This window comes from Tachyglossus aculeatus, chromosome 19, assembly GCF_015852505.1.
Source record: "Tachyglossus aculeatus isolate mTacAcu1 chromosome 19, mTacAcu1.pri, whole genome shotgun sequence".
Classification (NCBI taxonomy): domain Eukaryota; kingdom Metazoa; phylum Chordata; class Mammalia; order Monotremata; family Tachyglossidae; genus Tachyglossus; species Tachyglossus aculeatus.
The window spans coordinates 12712171-12733274 of NC_052084.1; the positions used below are offsets into that span (position 1 = coordinate 12712171).

At 42.1% G+C, this 21104-nt stretch overlaps 1 protein-coding gene across 3 annotated transcripts in view; it reads right to left on the minus strand.

Annotated features, from left to right (window-relative positions):
* Positions 1-21104, minus strand: part of RPS6KC1 (ribosomal protein S6 kinase C1) — a 105808-nt gene that overhangs the window by 78368 nt on the left and 6336 nt on the right. The window contains exons 2-5 of one of the 3 annotated variants that reach the window (XM_038761074.1): positions 10922-10957; positions 8118-8238; positions 5285-5400; positions 1848-1941 (exon numbers count right to left, since the gene is read on the minus strand). In XM_038761074.1, the coding sequence (XP_038617002.1) occupies positions 1848-1941; positions 5285-5400; positions 8118-8238; positions 10922-10957 (367 nt within the window). Of the gene's footprint in view, positions 1-1847; positions 1942-5284; positions 5401-8117; positions 8239-10792; positions 10811-10921; positions 10958-21104 lie in introns of those variants that run through there. The other 2 variants (XM_038761075.1, XM_038761076.1) reach the window with 2 other exon arrangements.

The following is a 21104-nucleotide window of genomic DNA, read 5'->3' on the forward strand; positions in this document are numbered from 1 at the left end:
CTGCCGACCTCATCATTTTGCTTTACGACTCACTTCTCCCCTCTCGTCCCTTCTTTCTCTCTCCTCTTCCTCCCTTCGTTTCTTTCTCACCTTCTCTTGCCCTCCATTTTTTCCCTCCTTGTTCACTCTCCTCTCTACCTCTCCCTTCTCTTCCTCCCTTCTTTCCCTTTCTCTTCTGTTTTCTATTCCAATTCTCTTTCTTCTGATTCTCTTCCCCTCACTGCATTTTTTCCCCTTTCTCCCCTCCCCACCTTTTTACCTTCTGCCATATAAACTCTCTCTACTTCCTTTTCTCCCTTTTTTTCTTGCCTAATCTTGGACTACTGATCCCACCTCCAATTAAGCCACATTTTCTAGAGGCTTCACCCCCTGCCCACTTTGCACTTTGTAACATATGGTCATTTTACCATAGAGTCAGGTCTCCATCCGGGACAGCCCCAGCCAGCTTTCTCCCAACGACAGCTGACAGCCAGGCAGGAAAGAGTGCAGGGAGGCTCCCAGAGAAGTAGCAGCATGATTCCTCTATCTTTTTGGTTTGACAAGGGGCTGAGATGCTTAAAAACAGAATTACTACCCAAGTTATTGGGCCAGCTGGAGGGAAAGAGATGGCCTAGTTCATCTAGATGGAGGGATGGAGGCCTGGAACACCTCTCAAAGTCTTTTTCAATGCCTTCTAATTCTTTAGTAGTTTCATGACACTGTGGCAATACTTTCCCTATCCTTGAAATAGCCATCTTCCTTTAGTGCCCCAGGGCTAATTCATATGATAGAGTAAGAACTCCTTCCCAGCCCCCGCAATTGTGTCAAGGGCCACCTGGGGAGTTCTTAATCCACAATTTACTGGCATAAAGATGGTAGCAGGGTTTGCCACACCGAGATACTTTAAGAGCATCAACAATGCCTGCATATAAAATCCGGTAAATGACAAGGAGATAGGTTCACTTGTGAAAGAAGTCATGACCGTCTCTAATTATTTTCTACGGACTTCTTTTTGAAGTATGCACCTGGAAAATATCCTTTCCAAAAATGCAAAGGAAATCAGGCAATGTAATGGGGAAAGGAAATGACACAAGTTAACAGATGAGATTATTCAGACATCAAAGGCTTTGATATCAAGGGCGACAGTAAAGCAACCTGTAAGCTTAAAGCAGCCAAACAGATGGGGGGAAATGTGTTGAAGATGTTGGGTTCCCATGCTTTCACTTCCTAGGTTTGCCAAGTTTCCACAAACGGTACAACTAATTTAGTAGCTGAGCTCAATTCCACGTGAGGCTGGAGCTCATAATGGAAATAAAACGTTAATTACAACTGGTTTGCCTTTAAATTGCACTTTCACCCCAGACGTCCCAAAACCAAGTCAATCATGTCCACCCTATCTCAAAAACGTGGAGGAGTCAACTACCTCGATGTTACAAAATGAAACTCATTAACAAATGAAACAATAGCAAAATTAACAAGTACAACTACGTTGTGCCAAATGAAAAAACTTCGATGTAATTATAAGAAGCAAAAGCTGATTCTGACGGACAATTTATTTACCTGTGTAAAATTTACATTAGTTTCCTGGTTGGAGGAAGATGGAGGAAGATACATTCAAATTGCCTTAAGCACATAAATGAAAATGTATGAATAGCCATGTTGTTCAATGACTTTTATGATCTCGACGATCCTTCCTTTCATTATACAGAATCTAAACCAAATAAGCCAAGGAGCTATTTACATCAAGCACACTGAAATCCCAGGATCCAATTCCTCTTCTGAGGTCAGACTCAAGAGATTTATACTGTGATCTGGAGATTTACTCTATGATCAGATCCACTGGATTACAGCGGAAAAAAGATACTAACCTTCAGAACTGCAATCAGAGAAGCTGTCAATCAAGGAATCTGTAAAAGGTTCAGCAGGACCAATCAATTCAGAGCCATCATGAACCTCTCCACCCTGAAAATAAGTTGGTTTTTTTATTTGTCTTGTGAACAAATGATTTTGAGGCTTGTTTTGCTGTGGGTTTTTTTTGCTTTTTAAACAAGAAAACATAATTCAGTAACATAAAATACGGCTGTTATCAAGCACTTTTGGCAAATAAAGCTGCGTCAGGCCTACAGAAGTCAAATGGAAACAATGGCAATTTATGAGGTTACACAGACATACACTATTTTAAAACCAAAATGAAATGCTAACATTTCATATACATGTTTATATTGAAAAGAAAGATCAAAGTAGTTCTATGAAAGGCATCTGAATCATATTTGAGTGCTTACGGTGGGCAGAGCACTATACTAAGCCCTTGAATCAGAAACGGTGACAAGCAAGCCATGAAAGCCGATTTTTTAGGCAATGAAAGCAGCAATTCCTAGAAGAATCATTTTCATTAAAACTGACCCTTCTCTGTTCATGCTAATTTTACCCAGGTATTGAATAGCAAAAACCTCAAAAGAGAAAAAATTCCCTAAAATGGCTGCATTCAAACAACTTAAACAGATAATAATTTACAGTATGCACCAGTGCATACACCAGGTGAGTACTTACAGCTACTGGGAGCCATATTCTGAAAAAACAGCCCCATTCCTCACTTCCTAAAATAAAGTGTTAATGCAATGTTTCTCACCAGAAACAGTTAAGTGTTACTTATAGAGGTGATTTTCTCTAAAGTAATATGAAAATGGCCTTATGAGACCCATAAAATCACAGCAGTGCTTTCAAGAATGTACTCTTTTCCTAAGAAAAATGGAGCACATTTGACAAATGAAAAGGATTTAAGGGACTACAGATTAATTACCCTGAATAATTTGGGGAAGAGGCCATTCACTTTCATGCTTGCTGTCAGTGGTATTTCAATATTGCAGCAAGAAGACAGAATGTTTTTTTAAGTGATACCAGATATTGTAAAACTGCAGTTTTTCCTGGGTCCAAAAATTTTATTTCCATGACAGCATGATAGCACATGGGGAAATAAGAGTTTCTCATAAACATTCAGGGCTTCAAATTTCACATGGTTTCCAGACCTAAATTTCAATGAGTCAGTATTTTCATTTTGTTTAAGTTCAAGCCTCTAATCTTAGCTAACACTCACCTGCAGATATATTCAATACATCTAATGGCCCACAAAAAAAGTATATAATATGTGCCTTAAGTCCTTCCCAAATGTAGTGGTACAATTCTTCTCCCACTGGCCATGACCCTCCCCCATCTCCTGTTACCCAATTCACTAAGATTAAGATTTCCTTCACAAACTAGAGTTTCCTTGAAATACTAACAAAGCAGAAAAACAAAAGAGCTTTAAGGCTGGCTGACTGCTTTTCTGAAGCCCAGGGCGATTTATTTTAGGTTTTTGGCAAAGGAATTCATGTTAACTTGGTTTACTCTTCTGAAACCAATTCCTTAAAACTTTGGATCTTTTTAAAAATGTCAATTGTCACTGGGACTTAATGGATAGAGTCACTTTCCTACCCATCATAATTGTGCTACACTTCCTATTTGCCAGGAACTGTACTAAGTGCTGGGGTGGATACAAGCAAAGCAGGTTGGATGCAGTCCCTGTGCCACAGGTAGCTCACAGTCTTAATCCCCATTTTAAAGATAAGGTAATTGAGGCACAACAAAGTTAAGTGACTTGCCCAAGGTCACACAGCAGCTATGTGACAGAGTTGGGATTAGAACCCAGGTCCTTCTGACTCCAAGGCCTGGGCTCTATCCAGTAGGCTTCTCATCCCATATGAAATCCAGGTTTCTGTGGAGGCCAGTTTCCTAGAAACAGTTCAAATGAAAGGAAATCTATGAGCTATTAAGATCACCTTTCACCACAGAGATTTGAATTTAGAAATAAGCAGGAGTCAGTTGGGTCATTGCAGCACTGAAACTCCAGCTGAAGCACATCAAAAATAAAGAAAAACAGAAAGGCCTTGGCAGCCACAGAACAGTAAAAGTACAGACTCTCGGTTTCTGTCAAATAGGCTACCTGGACTACAGTCTGAAGTGTCTTTTACAAGATCATTTTAATCTTGGAAAATAAAGTTCTGTATTGAGATGTATCTTATTTTAGATATGAATTTATTTAAGTGTGAAATTCGGAAGCAGTGTAGCCTACTTGAAAGAGAATGGGCCTGGTGGCCAGAGGTCCTGTGTTCTCATTCCCAGCTCTGCCACTTGCCTGCTGGGTGACCTTGAGCACGTCATTTCACTTTCCTGTGCCTCAGTTACCTCATCTGTAAAATGGGGATTAAGACTGTGAGCCCTTAGTGGGTAAGGGACTGTGTCCAACCTGATTTCTTGTATCTACCCCAGTGCCTAATACAGTGCCCGGCATATAGTAAACACTTGACAAATACCATAATTATTATTATTACCATTATTATCGGACAAGGACTGTGTCCAATTTGATTATCTTGTATCTACTCCAGCACTTATTACAGTGTCTGGCACACAGTAAGCACTTAATAAATACCATTAAAAATTGATAGCAAAATTGAAAAATCAACTTCCTAAACAAATATCACTTCCTAAATGCTCTTTTGGTTATACGACCACAGAAAGGGGAGTTGTACAACTGAGATATTTTAAAGTTACGGTGGAAGAAACAATTATGACTAAACACCTTTTTGGTACATGAGGCTTAAACGCAATAGGTAAATGTGGAAGAGGTAAGAGGAAGAGCCAATGAAGCACTCACCTTGTACGGTAATGTGAATGAAAAGAGAAATTGGGTTTAGATTTTACATATATATATGTATATACACACACACACATATATATAATATATATATGTATTTACACATATATATATATACATATATATATACACACATATATATTACATTTGAAGGACATTACACCTCTGAAATTAAAAGACCATCTCAGACAACCTACAGTAATCTGAACTAATTACCTCAGAATAATGATTGCATGACCTCGGCCTTGGGCGGCTTAACTCTACTACACAGAAAAGAGTGTTTGTTTTCAAAGCTAAATTTGGAGGGCAGATGAGAAGGATCAAGAACAAACACTGGAGTAGAAGTGTAAATATTAATCTTACAATATCATAAATTTTAAATGTGACATTCCTTAGTACAGTTTTCTATTCAAAACAAAAATCTGCTTTTGCCTGAGAAACAGAAAGCAAAAAGATCGATGACATTAAAGTGATTTCACTTGGCTATGATCCTTCAGTATCAGTAACCCAAGTTGCTCTGCAAATTTATACCCTGCAATATTGTAAAGCAAATCAATAGACAGTGAAAGTTTTTCATGAAAACACAGAGACACCCCCCCAGGCATATTAACAAACCTTGAAAAAATCCTCAAGCTGTTTACTGTTATAAAGAGCGGGGATGTTGGCAGAGAACTGCAGAAGATCTTCAGCGCACTGTCTTCTTTCTTCGATCACTGTTTCATCAAACCGACCTGGATTTTAAATGAAAGATAAAACTTCAGTAAAAAGAATTACACACTTCTGCATGACGAAGGCTCACATCGGGAGCTGTATTTCACCCCAGAACCAAGGGCAACAGGAGGCTGACTCCTTTGGACTTGCTGCGGGTTCCCTCCAGTATTCTGCAGTCTACTTCGATTAATTCTGGCAGCTACAACTAGAATCAGTAACACTTTCACCAGAAGAGCACACAAGGTAATCGTCTAGAATAGCCAAGAGACAGATGTGTGACACTGACATATAGAGCAAACAGTGGAGCTTGGTGTGCTCTGGACAGAGGGTATTTATAAATACCATCAAAACACTAACCACTACTGTGTCCATCGAAAATAAAGGGGCTTCTCATATTAAACAGAGTCTATAATATTTAGTAATTACACTAAACTTTATTAATCACTTAATTGTCTTTATTGAGCACATACTGTGTGCAGAGCACTGTACTAAGCACTTGGGAGAGTACAACATAACAGAGTTGGTAGACACGTTCTCTGCCCACAATGAGCTAAACAGGATCGGCAAGAATATTTTTGCTATTACACTATTAAAGAAGCTGGAGGTAAAGTTATCATAATCAGAGCAATCCTTGAGAAAACCACTCTTAGTTAGCAAATTACTCAGGGGACCCTAAAACGGGCCCAATTCAGCCTGATAGGAACATAGCACTTGTTTCTACAGATTTACTACACGATTAGCCAATAGACCAAAACAGTTTCAGTCTTCCGGGTAAATATGAAAATAGGGAGAAAATGATTTTACACATCATTTATAAATGAATTAGCTACAAGAAATGTGAATGACTTTTAAAAGTGCTAGAAAGGGAGAAGGCTGGCTTCAAACAGGCAAAGGGATAACTGAAAACAAAGGCTATAATGGGGAGAGGATCTTGTCCTAATAACGACTGCTAGGACTACTAAACATATTCCCATTTACGAATGTAACACTCAAGGCGACTGAGGTAACACATACATCAATCACAGAATTAAACACATACCAGGGGATAAGAATGAATACTGAAAGGTTTTTGAACCTACCAACAGATGTATCTAGGGTACTAGGAGACAGAAGAATAAAATACCGGTTTGCAGAACTGGCTGTGGACAAGTCTTTGGGAGTGCAGATACAAACATGATGCTCCTGTGGACTGTGATTTATGTTGCAAATGGTCAGTTGCTGGCATTTCCAATGCACTTTGGGGGGGGGGTGGGCATTGGCCTTTGAGGACTGCTCCCTGAGGAAATAGCTGAACCTGGTCACTCTGACCACAAATTATGGCCTGAGCAATGGCCTGGCCTAGTTAACCAGATTCATGGACAAGAACTGTACTGAAAATCAAATCCCCGTAATCTTAAAATAAAAAAATTCTAAAAATTCCAAAATATTTCAAAATAAATTCTTGCCCACAGACTTGTCTTCATAGTTCTGATAACTTCCTGACCAACCATTATTTGCCTCTGAACAGAATGCAGTAAGTATGGCCTCTAGAGGATAGAAAAGTGACATAGTAGAATCCATTTGCCTAAGCAGCAGCCTAGCCTGGTGGAAAGAGCACAGGACTGTGAGTCAAGAGACCTGGGTTCTAATCCCAGCTGCACCATTAGCCTGCTGTACGACCTTGGACAAGTCACTTGACTTCTCTGTGCCTCAGTTTCAAATGTAAAATGGGGGTTTTCGGTTCTGTTTCTGTACTGTCCTCCCTCCCACTCTGATCATGAGCCCTGTGAGGTACTGGGACTGTGTCCGATCTGACTGAATGGAATCTACCCCAGAACTTGGAATGTAAATAAGTGTCTAAGTATCACAATTATTATTACTGTGATTATTGTTACTGTGCCTCTCTTTTCTCTCTCTCTTCTGCACAACAATATGAAAACAGAGAACTTACTCTAATATATTGACATACTCTCATGATTAGTCAATGACTTGACTGCACTTTAAAAGTCCAATGCCAAATACAATGCTTAGCACCTTTTGGTGCTCAATAAATATTTGCTGCTTTACTGTAATCTGAGTGAAATAACTCTCTCACCAAGACTAGCGTGCAAAAAATTAACATGTACAATAGACAGCACTGCAAATTCAGAGAGACGAGAAAGGAAGAAGGGAGGAGAGGCCCTCATTCTTTAAAAAAGAAATCCTGCTTTTCTATTGGTTTTCTTTTTTTGATTATTGGGGCCATTTGCAACAAGGCTAATGACTGTTTTAAAAAAGATTTTAGCTTTTCCTTCTGCAACTACAGTCACTGCAGTTGGTTACGGGGGAAATAAATGACTTCAAACTAAGAAAAAAGGAGTGGGAACAGAAACTACTACACAGAGGAGCTGTTTTCTTAATAATTTCCTTAGCAATACTTAAAAAAAAACCGAGAACACAAAGTCTTTGGCCATGGGATTTAATTGTTTAAAAAAATTATATCTAGATAAAATGTTTAATAATGTCACAGTGGGAGAAAGAAACAAACTTAACTACATTTACTAGAAAAATAATTTCCATGATACAGTTAGTCATTTAAAAGACAATCATTCTTTTGGAAAATGTATACTTCATAATATTAAAGAAGTATAACAGGCAGCAATAAGAGACTTCCAGGTTCAGGGAACTGTATTTCAGACTCCTGGGGCTCCAGCAAAAGTATATTTCATAAGCCATTAGCAGTCACTAAGCAAGATCAATAATTTTAAAATGTGCTTACCAAACACAATTCCTTTGGCAAAAGGTGGAAATAATTCAGTATGTCTAAACAGATTTTTGTGAATTTGCCAAAGGTCTTTATGCAGTTTCTTAAAGTCACTGTATCGTTTCCACACAACTATCTAAAACAGAGAGAAAGAAAAGATACACAAATTGAAATGTTCACAATGATGCAGTTTCAGCTACGAGTGGGTGACAATACAAAAAATCAGCTTATACCTATATTACAATTACACTTTATAAAGTTTATCTAAATTGTTTTTATGCAATTTTATATAACCGTAATACCGATTATAACTAGTACTTTCTGCTTGATGGCTACCGATCTTTCCACTGAAATGGAAGCAAAACTAATATTGTTTACATTTAAATTAATTAAAAAGTTCACTGCATAAATGCTATCTTTTGCAAAAACACATTTACCCGGAAAACAAATGCATTTTTTAAATGGTATTTGTAAAACACCTACTACGTACTCGTTGTGAGCAGGGACTGTCACTCCTTACTGCTGTACTGTACTTTCCCAAGCGCTTAGTACAGTGATCCGCACACAGTAAGCGCTTAATAAATATGCCTGAATGAATATGTGCCAGGTACTATCCTAAGTGCTGGGATAGACACAGTTGGACACAGTCCCTGCCCCACGTGGGGCTCACAGTCTTAATCCCCATTTTCCAGAAGAGCTAAATGAGGCACAGAGAAGGAACGTGACTTGTCCAGGGTCACAAAGCAGACGAGTGGCAAAGTCAGAATTAGAACCCAAGTCCTTCTGATGCCCAGGCCCACGCTCAGTCCTCTAAGCCAAGCTGCTTCGCAATACCCTTAACGTGACCTTTTTAAAATCCAACTACTGTATGAATTTTGATAGATCCAACTGTCACTTGTACATATCTATCCTATTTATTTTATTTTGTTAGTATGTTTGGTTTTGTTCTGTCTCCCCCTTTTAGACTGTGAGCCCACTGTTGGGTAGGGACTGTCTCTATATGTTGCCAATTTGTACTTCCCAAGCGCTTAGTACAGTGCTCTGCACATAGTAAGCGCTCAATAAATACGATTGATGATGATGATGATGATGATGTAAGACCTCATGTGAGAGACGCAGAGCGGGAACACTTCGGGGAGAGAGAATTAAGTCACTGGATTTTTTTCTGGTCTCTCTTCCTCCCTCATCTTCTCCCTCTCCCTCTCTCTCCTGGAAGGATGGAGCCTTAGCATTTGGCACACCGTGAAGTACCGCTAGCGTTACACATCTCACTGGGGGAAGACTATTATTAGAGCTCCATGGAGGAAATCCAATGTTAAGGATGGGAACAAGATGAGCACGGAAAGTTAAAATTGGGCTGCAAGAAAAAAGCCCATGAACTTCTTTCACATCATTAAATCCTAGTTTTTGCTGATTTCAATCAATTGATCGTATTTATTGGGCGCTTACTGTGTGCAGAGCACTGTACTAAGTGCTTGGGAAGTACAAGTTGGCAACATATAGAGACGGTCCCTACCCAACAGTAGGCTCACAGTCTAGAAGAGGTTTGCTGCATAAACCAGAGTAAACAGATCATGTTCTAGTTATGCTACACAGCAGCAAATCAATTAAGTAAGGGTATTTATTGAGTGCTGACTGTGGGACGAACGCCATACTACGCGCTCGGGTGAGTACAATACAACAGAGTTGGTAGACACAATCCCTGTAGACAAAGAACTTGGAGTCTAGAGGGGGAGACAAACATTAAAAAATACATTACAGAGAGGGGAAGTGTCAGAGTGTAAGGATATGAACATTCAGTGCTGTGGGGCTGAGAGTGGGGTGAATATCAAGTGCTTAAGGCGTGGCTCAGTGGAAAGAGCCCGGGCTTTGGAGTCAGAGGTCATGGGTTCGAATCCCGACTCTGCCACAAGTCTGCCGTGTGACCTTGGGCAAGTCACTTCACTTCTCTGAGCCTCAGTGACCTCATGTGTACAATGGGGACTGACTGCGAGCCCCACGTGGGACAAACTGATCACCTTGTATGCCCCTCCCAGCACTTAGAACAGTGCTCTGCACATAGTAAGCGCTTAGCAAATGCCATTATTATTATTATTATTATTATTATTATTATTATTATTATTATTATTATTATTATTAAGGGGTACAAGTGAAATGGGGTGGGTGGGTGGGGAAATGAAGGCTTAGTCAGGGGAGGTCTTTTGGAGAAGACGTGATTTTAGGACTTTGAAGGTGGGGAGTCAGATAGGAAAAGGGAAGGAGTTCTAGGCCCGAGGGAGAATGTGGGTAAGGTGTCAGTGGTGGGATAGACAAGATCAAGGTACTGAGAGTACGTTGGAGCTAGAGCAAAGTGTGCAGATTGAGATGTAGTAGGAGATCAGTGAGTGAGGTCACCTGGCCCTGTGCAGGGCCTTCTGGACACTGAAACTATTGAGGGACACCTCTGCTTGTTCTGCAATAGAGGCAACAGTTAGGTCAGAGTGCTCCATATGGACCTGGGGGCACTGTTACAGGCCCCTCAACTCCCACCAGTCCAAGATCCTGCTCTTGATCATTTCTCCTGAGCCTGTGGCATGGCAGGCTCCCTGCCACCCTCCTTCCTTCCACCCCAGGCAAAACCTCATACAAGGCAAGAGAGAGAGAGAGACAGGCACTGGGGCCACAAAGCTGGCAAACCTGAAATGGTTTACCTTGGTCATTCTGCTTTGTGAGATGAAGATCATTTAAAAGGCAGGGAAATCACAAAAGTTTTGCTTTCACTTCCTTACCAAATATACATTTTTTTAAAAAAATGGCTTTCTCAAGTGCTAAAGAGTTACCTCCTGCACATCCTCGGGATTTCTTCTTGAAACAATCTACAAGAAAACACACAAATGGTACATAATTAGTACAGAAACATTAAGTTGTAAATTATTATTCATATTTTGCATTTTGAAGGCTTTGTCCTCCAAAGAGCTCCAAAAAAGCCAAAGAACCAACCCCATATCCAATCTTTGAACTTTAATTTAAACTTAACTGCACCCAGCTCCTTGGCATGATTCTAATCATGGTCCAGAGACAACAGTGTCCCCCCAAACTCCTAACTGTGAACACCGAACAGGAAAGGACCAGAACCTCTCCTCTAGGAGACAGTGCAGGGTTGCCTAGTGGGCGACTAAGACCAAACAGTCCATGAGGCAACCTCAATTTCATAATTTCAAATTCCAACAACCTGGAGAACAATGAACGTAGCATTTTCTAACAAAATACACAGGGGCAAAGGAACTTTTTGTAACTTGTCCTTGAACCTCTTGAAAGTTACTAGCAGAATCAAGGTAAAAGCATAATAATGTAGCTCATAATCACCTCGAATCAAGTTCACTAATATCTACCCGTCACATCAGATCCCTCACGTTACGTTACATTGAGTGAATAAATGATCAGAGCACTACCAGTATATTTAGTTCCTACAAAATGTATGGTCACTTCACAGCTGCTAGAAAGGCAAACCAACCAAAAGCGGTAAATTAGTTCAACCTACCCATACCACCACAAGAGGCCTATTCTCTAGTCATAACAAGGCTTTCAAATCACGTGCAAAATTCCTTATTTTCACATGAAAGAAAGATGAAAATTCCCTCAACACTGAGAACATACAAAAGATTTTTTCTTTACTAAATCAATGAGATACCTGTTAAGTGAGCAACCCAAGGAACCTGATCAATGCAGATTACATTTCTTGGAAATTATTGTGAAATGGGCCTCATGATGAATGGAGGAAGAAATGGAGGAAGGAGAGTGGAGTTATTTCTCAAGCAACACATTATAAGCCAAGTCCTAGAACAGAAGGATGAGCTTCAGTTTTCTACTAATGAGCGGTGGAAGAGAAGGAAAAACATTTCATAAAAATAAATAACTGGAGAGGATGAAGTAACAAAGTCTGACAAGAAAAAGTTCAAACCTCCCACCGTCTCCAAAATACTATAAAAGACGCAAGTCTCCGTGAGTAGGATGGGGTTGAAATGGACGAGGCAAAATGAAGCAGCAAGGAGAAAGGAAGGTTATAAATTTAGACACGTGCTGGCTAAAATACATCTCAAAAACATCTCTCACACAGACCTGACATCCTCAGGAAAACTGCCCCCATAACTAATTTCAACTGGCACTCACCCCATGTCCTTCCCCCATAATACCTACAGGTCCACATCCTTACACTCAGTTACTTCCTTTACATGCAATTTATTTAAATATCAGTCTCCCTGACTAGACTACAAGCTCCTTGTGGGCAGGGTTTTTGTCTACTCTACTGGGCTCTCCAAAGTGCTTATACAGTGCTCTGCACCCAGTAAGTGCTCAATAAATACTCTTGACAATGCTATTATTGTTGTGTTTAAGTGCTTACTATGTGTCAATCACTGTTCTAAGTGCTGGGGTAGACGCAAATTAATTAGGTCAGACATAATCTGTCCTACATAGGGTGCAAAGTCTAAGAAAAATGATGAGATGGGATTCTGGCTTTCCACCAAAGTTGGTATTTACTGACTACTCTTAAGAGGCAGAACCCCTGCCCTAGCCCGTCCTCTACAAAGCTTACACCTCATCTAGATTTCTCCTCTTCACACCCAGTTTCTTGGAGTTTACTGGGAATGCTTCTATTTTAACTTGCAAACAAAATGTCCGATTCACAAACAACAACAACAACAACAAAAAAAACCCCATCAAATTCCTGCCTGAATATGCTGAACATTCCCAATAATTAGGTTAGGAGGATGACTCGTCCCAGTGGTAATGCAAACCTTACTCCCTGAACAGGTTCCACCAAGGTGCAAATCATCAACTCCTCCAAAAGACGCGCCCTCAAAGCAGTATGTTGCTACTGTACGTTCCCAAGTATTTGCCCAAATACCGCATGCCCTTTACCACCCACGTCCTAGTAGTTATAATCAAAAATTGGAAAATATTTGAAGGCTAAAGTGTCTGTCTCTAGGGGTTCCCTAGGGCCCACCCCACCCTCAGAAATGTGACTCCCCTCTCAGAATCACAGAGTCAGAGTTGTCAAGGAATCCGGATTCAAATGGGTACCATTTCTATCCTTTGGTTGACCTTCTGGGATGGATTCAACCAGAGTTCAAACCAAGGTCAAAAACAGGAGCTGTGCATTTCCTGCTAACATGAGAACTCTGATTTTTCATTTGATGATGATGATGGTATTTGTTAGGCACTTACTATGTCCCAAGCACTGTTCTAAGCGGCTGGGCACTTTCCCTACTGAAAGTCCAAAGACAGAGTGCCCTTGGTTTTAAGGGCGTATTATTTGAAGATAAATAAGGTTAAAGGGAACTCTGGATCTAACAGGAACATGAGACTGATCTGACACTTCCAAAGGACAAAACTGGTACCAGGTTATGCATCAGGAAGGTGAGGGGGTCTGAAGTGAAAGGAAAGAGAAAAAGAGACAGACATTCCCAGTGCAAAGAATGATGCTGTTCATTTCCACGTAACTGCTTTGATGTTCTAATACATCTTTCAGGTCTGAGAAACAGGACTGCAGTCTTCCACACTAATTTTCTTCCTTCCTTCTTCCAGTCTTATCGATCATATAAGCAATGTTTCAGAAAGATGTTCAACAATTCAAGAAAGAGAATGAAATGAACTTCTGATGTGAAGAAAGACCTGACATTAACACATCTTTTCACCACATGTATTCTCAAGCTGCTGGGCTGAGAAAAATACAGGGCAGCTTCTATTTTCGGTAGTTCATTTGCTGAAAAATTAAACAGCTTTCACTTATTTGTTCCTCCTATAAACTTCTATGATTAAGAGGAAAAAGTAAACTGTATTTTGAGGGGAAGTCTTGGTTGGTACAAAACACAGATCTGTTGGGAATGTAGGTAAATTTAGAACCGAAAACAAGTTCTCCTCGCACCAATTAGCAGTTTTTGAGTACTAATATTTTACAAGAGATTTACTAAATTAGAAGCTCAATTCCATTCCTTCCCCAGATTGGTGGAAAAAGTGGTGCTGTATATGCTTCTACCAAAAGACGGAAATAACTTCAGTTTCTGCCAAATAATTCTGCAAGCAGTGCCTCCTCGATGAATGAAAGTTATTTCCCATTCCCTCTGATTAGTAAATTACAGAATGAAAACAGGCCAAAATTTGAATGACATTAATTCTCTAATCCAGAATTCATTAACAACTCTTTTTAAAACATAACAATTTCACTCCCTTCTTCTTATAAAAAAATTTGTCCTCTAAGTTACCTAGTGTTAGCAGTGTATCTTTGACATACAAACGAGACCAGCACAAGAATACATCTAAAAATCCATTCACTTGTCCTACACCCGTTCCTAATTAGTAAATTTGATTTAGCAAAATGGCAGAAAACCCAAAAAATTAGAAGGGCATGTGCCTTCTTTTCCCTAAGCGCTTCTGAACTGTAAAAAAAGCATCATGTTCCACGAGGGAAGAATGAACTACGCAAATTAGAAAGCGGCACCACCGAAAAAGTACTAATCTTCACTGGGTTTGATAAAGGTTGGGGAACAAAACTTAGAGAAAAACCACCTAGAATGATTATCTGTATTCGCCCTGGTTGAAAAATTCAGAACACCTATCTGTGCCAACACTTAACAGAAAACAGCCCTGAAAGATACCGACGTTCATTTTTTTGTCAAGCCATCAAAAATCTTGTTACGTATGGGGCCAATGAAACAGATGCTGGGATTCTGCTCTACCATTCTTCACACGAACCAATAACTTCAAAAGACGGGCTGCTTAAAAAGCAAAATTAATCACTGAAAGCAGAGACATGCTGTCGGGGCATGCACCTCATGCGCTCCTCGACCCAACCTGAAATTTTAAAATGTGGCAGCGATACCAGCCAGGAGAATGTCGGGCTATATGACGAATAATGCCTCTCCAATACTTGAAAACATTATGCTTTTTTGCTGATGTCCATCAAAGCCACAGCTTAGATATAGCTCAGGCCATGCTGGGTTAAAAGAGCAGATTGCAAGCGCAGGAATATTGTAGATGGTCTGAGGATACAACACTGTGGATGGGATTGGTGCCTGGGGGAAGGGGACCCTTCCGTCCACTGTCTGCAGCAGAGCTGCTGCGGGAGGAGAGGAGGAGGAAGCAGGGATCGTTAGTCGGGAATGAAAATAGGATGATGACGACGGCGGCGGCGGCGGCAGCAGTCATCCAATAGCTGCTAGTGGGATGCCCGGCTCAACTGGTTCATTTTTGAGTTACGTTACATTTCTTTAAGCTGTTCTGACTGCACAACTTACTTTAAAATCCACCACACGCCACTGACTGAAAGACAAAAGACAAAGAGATACCATCAGTGGCCTGCCAACGTTGATGAATTCAGTCCTGCGGACAGGGAGTTATCGATCCTCTCCTTTAGAAGTCTTTGAAAGGTATCTAGCCTCTCAACCACCTAGGATTATTTAGTGGGGTATTCCCAGGAGGCCGGGGTAGGTATTTTATGATCCTGCAAACCCTTTCCAGCCTTACGACTCTACGTCTAATCTGGATTAGAGCCTCGAGGGGGGAGTGGGGACTGTGTCCTTTACTGTTACCCTATGTTTCCAAGTGCTGAGTAAAGTAGACGGAATTCAATAAAAGCTCAATAAATGCTGTTGATGACGACGAAGATGGCTCACAGTTTGTTCATCTAGAGCAAGAGGTCCCCCATCTGAATCTAGTTCCCTAGTGAGACCCAAGCAATCTGGACACCACTATTTTTCACTTTACTACTAATCATTGTTATTATTTAAAATAATGATGATGATAATAGTGATATTTGCTAAGCACCTTCAATGTGCTAAGCCCTAAAATAAACACAAGATAGCCACGTCGGACACAGTTCTTAGCCCACACGAGACTCACAGTCTGGGGGAGGGCAGATGTTTCATCTCCATTTTACAGAGGAGGAAACTGAGGCCCAGACTTGCCCAAAGTCACACAGGAACAAAGTGATGCAGTCAGGATCAGAAATTGCATTTCCTGTTCTCTTTCCACCAGCCTCGCTGCTTCACTGTGTGTTCTTGAAAGTACTTGTGAGCCCAGGACCTCATCTCTTCTCAAGCACACCAGAGACGTGGGCACGTCGGGGCAAGTGGTCCGCTTTAAAATAAGTCACGTAGCAAGAACAGGGACCTGTCACATCATGGCAGAGCCTCCAAAAGTAACATACACGGAGGTGGATTACTCCAGGGGTTTTCCCGGCTTCCTTATAGTACCCGTTAGTGAGGAACAAAAATAGCACAGGCCAAGAGCAGCAGCCACCGTCCTTGTTGTTGACCTACAAATGATGGCAGTTGCCGCTGGGGTCAAACGATCAGGGGTGCTTACAGCAGGGCACTGTACTAAGCACTTGGCAGAATACATTACAACAGAGTTGGTTGACATGACTCCTGTCCTTAAGGAGCTTATAATCTAGTAGGGAAAGACAGACACTAAAACAACTTACTGATGGGGGGAGAGGCAGAGCGTAGAAAGGATGCGTACATACATGCCATGGCTCCTGGGGAGCAACGGGCTTTTGCAGGCTTGGCAGGGGGGTGGGTTCAGGCTGGAGAGGGACCCCAAGGGTCTGCTCCCAGCATCAGGTGCAGGGTAGGCGCAGTCCCCGCAAACCACCTGACCCCCAGTTAGGATCCCAGTTTTTCTCCCCTCGATGCGGCTCAGGAGCAGACACAAGTGTGCAGAGTCCCGGGGCATTAACCCCATTCTGCCCCCGCCGAGTACATTTGGAAAATTCATCCACAGTGTCTTCAGAGCCCTAATTCCAGGGGAACCTGCTTAGTCTTTCTGCCCTGTGGGACTCATTGCCCAGAGCGGCAATTCCCCCACACCTAAACTCGGTGGGCAGTCCGTCGTGGTTAGGTTACCGTCACAGTGAGGTTTATTTGTCAGCCAGTGGGCCTCGTGGCTAGGAAGAAAGCAGGCTGAGGCAGGCTGACAGCCCCCTCCATGGGCAAAAAGGCAGCAGGCAGAGACAGATGAAGGCCAAGAGCCCCAATTAGTGTAATTTTACCCTGTCACTGGAATACACACATACAGACCACCACCACCCCTACCCCTAGGATTGTATCGCTAGTCTGCCCTTTCTCATGCTCCATGCTCCAAGCAGGGCTCTCTTTGGTACAAGAAGGTTTCCTGCTGGCTGAACAGCTCTGAGCACCCCACCGGCACCCTGCATTCAGCTCCTACGGCCTCCCCCGGGGACAGACATCCTGGCCTAATCCTGAGGGCTGGTACTGGTGGGACATCCTCTCCACCTTCTGGTGTAATCTCCAGGGAACAGCCGGGCCAAAAGCTCCCTGATGGCACCCCACCCTCCCTGGATCCTGCCCTCGCAGCCCCCGGCATTCTTCCCCATCAAGGCTTCAGGTACTCTCAGTTTCCCAAGTGTTGGAAGTAGCTGGGCTGGACACTCTGTGATGATGGGAAACTCTTCATATTCAAGTCTTGGACACAGGGCAGTCCGCAAACCCACGTACACACCGGCACCCGCACACCCATCCTCTAGCGACATCCATATGGCCCTACCAGACAATGTTCCCTCGGCTTTTTGTTCTGTTCTAGACATGAAGCAAGTCAATGCTGCTGCATCAACTGCTAAGCCTTCTTGGCAGTAGGTGGACTTGAAGAGCGGTACCTACTATCCGCAGTTCTAAAATCAGGTCATTATGCAGCACCGAGCATCTGTGAACAAATGGCATGTCTGCTGATGAATTATGGAATAAAAAATGCAGGCAGGAGACATTCAACAATGTTACGGGAACACTGTAATGACTATTAGTCTGCAGAAAAGAATGCAATAAACTTAACAAGATGGAACAGAAAAATCCTCAGCAGGGTTCCCGCACCACTGCTTGTGCCTTTAATCTTTTATAAACCTGCTTCCCGAAACCTAAAAAAGAAAGCCCAGCAGCCACCCAAGAGGATTTTTTTTTTCATTCTGAATTCAACCTACATCCAATAAAAAGTACTGGGCATGAGTGTCAATGTCTGGTTCACACTTCATCAGGTGAATCTGCCAGAATCCGAGGAACCAAAGTACAGATTTTAAAGAAAAAGAGATCAGAGTTCTTGCTTTTACCCAAGGTGTGAGAATACCGCTGCTCCGATGATTCATGAGATCAGACAGATGAATTTAAGACACAGTGAAATAAGTGTGGCTCAAGGAGAGGAACAAACACAAAACAGCATTAATTTGCTTTACTATTTATCCGCTGAGGTGTTCCCCAGGCATTCTTCTTCATTAATTACATCTCCAGAGAAATGATGTTTTTTCTCTTTCGCTCTCAGTGACGATAACAAAGATCTTACTCCTATTTGTTTATAGCATTAAGTATAATATTCATAAAGTACCTAGACTTTAGTGATCATCGTGATGCTTGAAAATATGATGAAAAGAAAAAAAAACAGTAACAGAAGACATGAGAAGGCATAAAGGAACTTCAGGAAACAATGCTCGGCTTCTTTTCCAGTTTAAATGACTCCAGAAATATTAGCATGCAATTGGATACTGCCCACACTGAATTTTTTTTCCTACTTACATTATCTGGGAAAAAATATTTACACTGAGTACAAATGAGTCACCGGTAGACTGTAAGCTTGCTGTAAGCAGGGTACACGTCCACCAATTCTGTTATATTGTATTTTTACAGGCTCTTAATACGGTATTCTAGACACAAAAAGCACTCAGTAAATTGATTATTTACTATGTGCTTACTGTATGCAGAGCACTGTATTAAGAGCTTGGGAAAAGGACAATACTACAAAGTGGGTAGATACAATCCCTGTCTACACGGAGTTTATAGTCTACAGCTCAGCAAACCTGTGATTTGGAATGAAGGAATACATTATTGAAGTGTTCTGTTATCTGGCATGAACAAGGACTCGAACAAATATTCATCTTTACATTACAGAACTAGAACTTTCCCTGGATTGTCATTTCCTTTAGAGAAACGCAGCCCAGAATTTTGCTAAACACACTGAATTTTAAAGGACTGATACGAGATAAAAATGGATGGTTCTTCCCAACTTTTTTGTACTGGCAGAGCTACCCGGTGTGCCGCCGAGCTGTCTCGCAGTTTTCGAAAATAGGTGGAATAAATCAGCGCGGTAAGAAAAAATAAAATCCTGAACAGCGACTGAAAATGAGAGCTGTTCACTACAGTATCACCACTTTCTCCCATGACTACTCTACCAATCAATCAATCAATCGTATTTATTGAGCGCTTACTATGTGCAGAGCACTGTACTAAGCGCTTGGGAAGTACAAATTGGCATCACATAGAGACAGTCCCTACCCAACAGTGGGCTCACAGTCTACTCCGCTGCGCTATTTTAACTACTGTTCTCCCCTGAGTGCTTAGTGCAGTGTTCTGCCCAGGAGAAGCACTCGATAAATATCGCTGGCTGCTCAATCAATCAAGCGTATTTATTGAGCGCTTACTGCGTGCAGAGCACTGTACTAAGCGCTGGTTGCTTCGTTTATTAAAAAGCCATATTCCCAGCTCAGAGACAACACAGGGGCATGGGTGGCGACCAATGGTCAGGTGCCCTTAATGTATATCTTTCGACGTCTGTCTTCCCAACTCTAGACTGTGAGCCCATTTCGGGCCGGGATTGTTTCTCTTCATTGCTGTATTGTACTCGCCAAGCGCTTACTACAGTGCTCTGCGCACAGTAAGCGCCCAATAAAATCGACCTGAATTGAATCTATCCCACAACGTTCCTCGCACTTTCAGGCTCGCTGCTGGACGGAAAAACAACCACGAGAGCCTAGCGGCATCAGCTAAATCAAGGAACCTGGTTCCCAACAGCATTTCCCGGAGGAGGGGAGATCCGGGTTGCCCCGGGAGAACCCCAATCGATCAACGGTATTTATTGAGCGCTTCCTATGTGCGGAGAGCACTGTTCTAAGCGCTCTGGAGAGGACGAGAGACTTAGCAGACACCTTCCCCGCCCATTGTGAGCTCATTCATTCGAAGGCCTCTATTAAGCGCTTACTGTGTGCAGAGCGCTACGCTGAGCACCACGACAATAAAGAGGGACAATTCGTTCCTTCAATCGTGTTTATTGAGCGCTTCCTATATGCAGAGAGCACTGTTCTAAGAGCTCCGGAGAGGACGAGAGACTTAGCAGACACCTTCCCCGCCCATTGTGAGCTCATTCATTCGAAGGCCTTTATTAAGCGCTTACTGTGTGCGGAGCGCTACGCTGAGCACTACGACAATAAAGAGGGAAAATTCATTCATTCAATCGTGTTTATTGAGCACTTCCTATATGCAGGGAGCACTGTTCTAAGCGCTCTGGAGAGGACGAGAGACTTAGCAGACACCTTCCCCGCCCATCGTGAGCTCATTCATTCGAAGGCCTTTATTAAGCGCTTACTGTGTGCAGAGTGCTACGCTGAGCACTACGACAATAAAGAGGGACAATTTGTTCAATCGCGTTTATTGAGCACTTCCTATATGCAGAGAGCACTGTCCTAAGCGCTCTGGAGAGGACGAGAGACTTAGCAGACACCTTCCCCGCCCATTGTGAGCTCATTCATTCGAAGGCCTCTATTAAGCGCTTACTGTGTGCAGAGTGCTACGCTGAGCACTACGACAATAAAGAGGGAAAATTCATTCGTTCAATCATGTTTATTGAGCACTTCCTATATGCAGGGAGCACTGTCCTAAGCGCTCTGGAGAGGACGAGAGACTTAGCAGACACCTTCCCCGCCCATCGTGAGCTCATTCATTCAAAGGCCTTTATTAAGCACTTACTGTGTGCAGAGCGCTACGCTGAGCACTACGACAATAAAGAGGGACAATTCGTTCAATCGCGTTTATTGAGCACTTCCTATATGCAGAGAGCACTGTCCTAAGCGCTCTGGAGAGGACAAGAGACTTAGCAGACACCTTCCCCGCCCATTGTGAGCTCATTCATTCGAAGGCCTTTATTAAGCGCTTACTGTGTGCAGAGCGCTACGCTGAGCACCACGACAAT